A 6,715-nucleotide genomic window follows, 5' to 3' on the forward strand; every position below is an offset into this window, starting at 1 on the left:
TCTCTGTGTTCTATCCTATACATGACTGTGGGCATCCACTTCTATATTTGCCAGGCACTGGCATAGCCTCACAAGAGATAGCTATATCAGTGTCCTTTCAGCAAGTTCTTGCTGGCATATGCATTAGTGTCTGCGTTTGGTGGCTGATTATGGGATAGACCCCCGGGTGGGACAGTCTCTGGATGGTCCAACCTTTCGTCTTAGCTCCAAACTTTGTCTCTGCAACTTCTTTCATGGGTATTTTATTCCCTATTTTGGGGAAGAATGAAGTATCCACGCGTTAGTCTTCCTTCTTCTTGATTTTCTGGTGTTTTGGAGATTGTATCTTGGGTGTTCTAGGTTTCTGGGCTTATTTATGTTAGCTTTTCTCTCTCTATTTATTTCAGTAGCTTTTGAATCACATTGTTTAGTAGACTTGCTCTGGTAGTTTATATTGGAAAATCCATTGCCCGTACCTTTGTCTAGGTGAGCAGAATGCCCCTTTTATGTATCCATTTAAGTTAGGGTTCATTAGTTGGAAGGATGAAAACAAACATTCAAATACAAAGAAGAGGGCTAGTTCAACAAGAAATGAGAAGCCATCCATGACACCCAGAAACAGGAAATAGGTGCTGCCAGACTTGGGGCTCCGCAGACTTCCTCTTTGTCTTCACTTTGTCTCTAGGGCCACGGTCCCACCTCCAGAGTAACCTTACAAGTCCATGCCATCTCCTTACTCAGAGCTCAAATACTAGAAAATGAGATTCTGGCCACTGCTCCATCCATCCTTAGCCTTCCAGAAGACATTCTGTGGCATGACCACTCAACACGTGGCTTCATCCAGTTGCAACCCAGGGCTTTGGTGAGGGAGGTTTTCCTTACAGATTTACCATTAGCACATAGAACTCACTGATTTTAAATTACTCCCCGGAAACCACTTATCATTTGATTTCTCCTTCTGTGTAGGAGCAAAAAGCCTATGAAGGAACCCAGAGAGCTGTTGAAATTGAAGGTCTGATACCTCATTCCAGTTACTGTGTAGTGGCTGAAATGTACCAGCACATGTTTGACAGAAGAAGCCCAAGAAGCAAGGAGAGATGTGCGCAGGTTCCATGAACTGGTCTGAGGTGCTAAAAACCAGGAGCATATTGAGAACCGGCTGTCTTCTGCCTGGAATGGCTTACTAAATTTCTGTTTTGATTTTCTTAGAGCAATGTCTACCCACACCTTTCAAGGATTTCTTTATCAGTACTTTCTTTTCTGTTTATTTCAGTTATAAGATAAATTTGAACAGATTCAAAAATAGAATTTAAAGAGGAGGTAAAGAATAAAGATCTTATGGTAATGCACATCTTTAATCCCAGCACTGAGAGGCAGAATCAGGCAAATCTCTGACTTTTGGGCCAAACTGGTCTACATAGAGAGTTCCAGGCTAGCCAGGGCCACACAGTGAGACCATGCACCAATAAAATAAGATGTTAAGATAAAAATATTCTTTAAAAAAACCAGAACTTTATCTGAATATAGCAACCCTAACAATAATCTTTTTTCTCGTTTAACCACCAAATAAAAATCAAATAATAATAGGCATTTAATAAATGTTGTAATAAGTTTTAAAGCATTATATATAGAAAAATCCTGAAACAATAATTTTTCACACTTTATTAAGCCTTTTGCTTTGCCAGAGATACACTGATTTAATATTTTGTGTGAATGAGTATATTCCCGTACATTTCTATTTTATATTAATGTCTTTTCATTTTTTTAAAATTTCTTATGAGGTATTTCTATTTAGTGAACTAACACTCTAAAAATAAACTCGGGGCTCTGAATTGATCTCTAGAATAAGATTTTCAATAATAGCATGTAAATATAGAAGAAAATCTTCATAATACAATTTCCCATCACTTAACACATAATCTTAGTAAGATTACCCTTTCTGGTTTTGCTTTTAATATTGCCTTAGAATTTAACCTATGTTGTCTAAATGGAGCATATATTTTTCAGCAGCAAAGACAGAAGAGACATATAAAGCACAGCGAAAACACACCCATTCAGGCCAAGTGGCCTCTCTGTCAGCAGAAGGAGAGTCGGGCTGGGGACACTGGAGTCCATACAGGAACCTTGGCTTGAAGCCAAAGGCACACAGTGGATGCTTAAATTGTTTCTGAGATTATAAGGAAAATCACAGCCCTGTGAACTACACTGCATCTCCTGAGCAACGATCAGGTGGCCTAAGGCTCAAAAAGTGACCAGCTTTTCTGAGTCTTTCTCTAGCTCTTGAGCTTAGACTATCAGCTACTGAAAAGACATGTAGGAGAGAACACTCGTGAGCTTCATGAAAGATGCTCCAAAATATAACTCCAAAAAGTATAGTCGGTGGGTCTGTCTGTTTACATTTTTTAATGATAAATGGTCACAGACCATTAATAATATGAGACATGTGTAAAGCAAGAGCATTGTCCTGGCTGTCCTGTGTGTTCAGAAAACACAGGCCTTCATTCCTATTTTTGAATTATTCAATTTTTATTTTGTTTGTGGCTTAGTGCCTGCTTGGGAATTCTTTAGGTTTTTTTTTTTTTGTTCGTTGTTTGTTTGTTTGTTTGTTTTCTATTTTGTACTTTGGGAAGGGTGAGACTCGAGAAGGATAACTCCTCTTTCGGGATCAGAACCATGTGTGGTCCCAGCGTTTAGGTTGTAAGACTCAGTAGTCTAATGCCTCATAATGCAAAAGGCAACTGCTGGTTTATGAGTGTTGTCAAGAAGCAGAGTTTTGCTTTGACTTTGTTGGCTTGGGGTTCGCCTCCTTGGTGAGCTCAGCCATGCTCACACAAGTATAAGATGCTTTGAAATATATTACGATTTTCACATTCTGGATCATGTCAAGAATATATTGTCTTAGTGCTTCAATAAATCTTACTTTGTACTTTATACGCTGAAGTAGTTGTTATTTGATGTGACTGTGTCTGATGGACTCTTACTTAGTCATGTTGGGCTCACAGGGGTTACAGCGAGAATGGAGACCTACAAGCAAGCCTCCAGGAGCATGTCCTGCCTTCAGTGTGCGACTGAAGTAGATGTGTCTTCTGTTCTGAATCAGAAACCAGATTATACCCAAGGCTGATAATCCTGGAACTGACCCTATTTAATTGATTCAGACACTGGTCCTTGTCTTAGTCGGGGTTTCTATTCCTGCACAAACATCATGACCAAGAAGCAAGTTGGGGAGGAAAGGGTTTATTTGGCTTGACTGGAACTCAAGCAGGTTAGAAAGCAGGAGCTGATGCAGAAGCCATGGAGGGATGTTCTTTACTGGCTTGCTTCCCCTGGCTTGCTCAGCCTGCTCTCTTATAGAATCCAAAACTACCAGCCCAGAGATGGTCCCACCCACAAGGGGCCTCTCCCCCTTGATCACTAATTGAGAAAATGCCCCACAGCTGGATCTCATGGAGGCATTTCCCCAACTGAAGCTCCTTTCTCTGTGATAACTCCAGCTGTGTCAAGTTGACACACACAGCCAGCCAGTACAGTCCTCTCTTTATGCCTATCTCTCAGCTTAGCAGGAAGTCCAAGACTCCTGAATGACAGCCTCAGAGTCCAGGGACAGTTCGCTGTCCCTGATTGTCATTCTCTCAGATGGATTATTTCACTTCCACCCTTGACACGCATACAGGGTAATCCCCTGGTAGGACTTGTGTAAGGTAGATCAATCAGGGTTCTTTTCAACCATTAATATTGTGAGCGGAGGACAGAGTCTGCTGACACTGCAGGAATCATGTTCTAGCAGAATCAGTTGAGCCTGTAACTGCCCACGGCAATGGTCCCAGCAGATAAAGTCTTCAAGAGAAGAAAGTCCTGAAAGGCAATAGAGCAGATTGGGGAGAGAGAATCTTCGACAACATAATCTAGCTGGGCTGAGAACCAGCCCAATTGCAGAACACTGGGTTCTAAGTCGATGACAAATTGCCTTTTCTTCCTACTTTAGTTAGACTTAACTTATGACACTTTCTTTTTTTTTTTTTTAAAGATTTATTTATTTATTATATGTAAGTACACTGTAGTTGTCCTCAGACACTCCAGAAGAGGGCATCAGATCTTGTTACGGATGGTTGTGAGCCACCATGTGGTTGCTGGGATTTGAACTCCAGACCTTTGGAAGAGCAGTCGGGTGCTCTTACCCACTGAGCCATCTCACCAGCCCAACTTATGACACTTTCAGTCAGAAGATCTCTGAATGAGACACCACAAATGTGTGTGGTATAGATTATGTACTGCATTAGCCAAAGTAGTCTTTGTTCATTGTTCTTTAAACTTGTATGTTTTCAGGAGAACATGCTGGGAAGGGCTTCATCCCACAGCCAATACACTGGAAGGCCCTGCAGGAGTTTGTGTTTATTCTGATCAGGGGTCTACAGAGATGGTTGCAATAAAGTATTTGTATTTTCAGAAAATTCTCATTTTGGCTATATCAGTTGGTCTAATTTTCAGTTTTCTTGGCTCTAAATAGGAAGGGGATTTCATTTCTACTCATTAGAACAGTTGAAGCCCAGTGTGATGCTCTCCAGAGGTCAAAAGGCTACATAAATACTATACCAAAGATCAATAGCTCTAAAAATATAATCGTCAAGAGCAAAATGTTTTTAATTTCAAATCGAAAGGTCTTGCTATATAGGTTTAGCCTCAAATGTATGATCCTCTTTCTCAGCCTCACAAGGACAGATACGGCAGGCACCAGTAAACAAGCTTGGCTCAAAACATTTTTTCTCAATAATCCAAATTTAGACTGGAAATGGCCAGGGCAGTGTTAGTAAACAAACTTTTATGAATCAATTCTATAATATCCTCAGGGCATAAGTTTTCTTTCTTGTATGAAGTCTGGTCAATACAAACATCAACATTTTGCATGAAATTGATCTATTATTTTCCTCTCTTACTCCCAAGAATTAAGGCGCAAATGGAGGTTACCTATATTTTGCAACAGTAGTAAGAAGGGAATTGAGGAGGCAAGATCGTAGCCAGCAACCCCACGACCTCCACAAGCCAGCACCTGACTCCATTAGTAGTATTTTTGATTTTCCTCCAGCACTTCCTCCTCTTCCTCCTCCTCCTGTTTTACAAGGTGGTCTAGACTGGCTTTGAACTCTGGTTTTTTCTTAAGTTACACTTTTCTCCTTCCTTTATCTTTTGTTTTGTTTTGTTTTGTTTTGTTTTAAGAAGGAGTCTCACTTTGTAGCTCTGACTGTTCTAGAACTCACTATGTAGGCCAGGCTGGGACCTGCTGCCTCTGCTTCCCAAGTGCTGGGGTTAAAGATGTATGGCATGGTGATGCCTAGCCTTTAATACACTCTTTATCCTGCATTGGCTTTGAACTTGTGCCTCCTGTCTCAACTTGCAAATAGCTGCTAGCAATTTCTATATTTTAAGTCAATGATAGCTGAAGTCTGTTGCATGTAGTTTTGTGCTTCCGCCTTTGCTCTGGGAAGATGGCCATGTTACCAGCCCCCACCTGGCTTCCCTTGAATCCTCAGATAAAAGACATACACACAGTAGTTCATTTTAAACTTGCCTTCCCGGCTATCTCCGGCCTGAAAAAGCATGCCTTATCAATATTCTTAGCTCCATACCTCCCACCTACACTAAACTTCAATGGCTAGTCCCACCTAGCTCCTGCTAAACATCCCTGACCACCCACCTGTAGTATTGGCCACAGGCCACAGTTCCTCTTGAGACCTCACATGACTGCTGGGTTCTTTTCCCTACAAAGCGTGGCAGAAAACATTTCCTCTCCCTCTTTTCCTCCCGGGACACAGAAGTCCCTTCTGTACCTTCTGCCCAGCAATAGACCCATGGCTTTCTTGACTGACAGATCAAGAACCAATTGGGGAACAGGACCTTAGCATCAAAAATCATCCCTACAGAAATCATTCCTCTTACTTCTCATGAATATATATATATATATATATATATATATATATATATATATATATGTGTGTGTGTGTGTGTGTGTGTGTGTGTGTGTGTGTGTGTGTAAACCTCATAGATTCAGATGGAAAATAACTCACAAAATAGTAGCTATGGACCCAATCTTGCCACAACTGTACCATCAAAGTGCACAAGTTCGTTTCTTCTCCTCAAGCTGAACGAGGAAACACACGCCAAAACCCTAGTAAGAAATCATCCCCAAGGATTTCCTTCATCAACACAGTGGCTGGGACAGCATGAGCATGTTGCAGGAAGAGGCTCACTTGTTGGATTACCGCTGTTTACAAACAGCATTATTACAGAGTGTTTCACATCAGTGCTTGAGGAACCTGCCCAGTTTGAACATTATGGAAGATGGCTGTCTTTCCCAACATCTCTTGCTACTCGTATGTGATAAAGCACATGTATAAAGAATGTAAGTCTCTAAATTGTACCTGTGTAAATATATACATGCATGGTCACTGCTCACATGAAAACATACTATCCACCATCTGTCCATAGCCCAAGCTGATACTCAGAACCACAAATAATGCTGAATCTCATAGTTATTGCACTATGTTTTCATACATGTGTCTAGGATAAAGATTGACTTATAAATTAGACACAATGAGAAATAAAAATAAAAGTGTGTATAGTAAAACATATATAATATATACATATAATAGCACATGCATATAGTAATACACTAAAATAAAATTATATAAATGTGACCTCTTTCTTTATCTGCCTCATGACAAGTACCATGCAGAGGTTC

General features: G+C 40.6%; 1 protein-coding gene across 2 annotated transcripts in view; it reads left to right on the top strand.

Moving 5' to 3' along the window:
• The window catches only part of Il22ra2 (interleukin 22 receptor subunit alpha 2), a 12,357-nt gene extending 9,448 nt beyond the window's left edge, over positions 1-2,909 (top strand). Inside the window, exon 5 of one of the 2 annotated variants that reach the window (XM_021221606.1) lies at positions 946-2,909. In XM_021221606.1, the coding sequence (XP_021077265.1) occupies positions 946-1,095 (150 nt within the window). In that variant the 3' untranslated portion in view covers positions 1,096-2,909. The remainder of the gene's footprint in view (positions 1-945) is intronic. The other variant, XM_021221605.1, reaches the window with a different exon arrangement.
• The last annotated feature ends 3,806 nt before the right edge of the window (positions 2,910-6,715 follow it).

Source organism: Mus pahari, chromosome 21, assembly GCF_900095145.1.
Source record: "Mus pahari chromosome 21, PAHARI_EIJ_v1.1, whole genome shotgun sequence".
NCBI classification, from domain to species: Eukaryota; Metazoa; Chordata; class Mammalia; order Rodentia; family Muridae; genus Mus; species Mus pahari.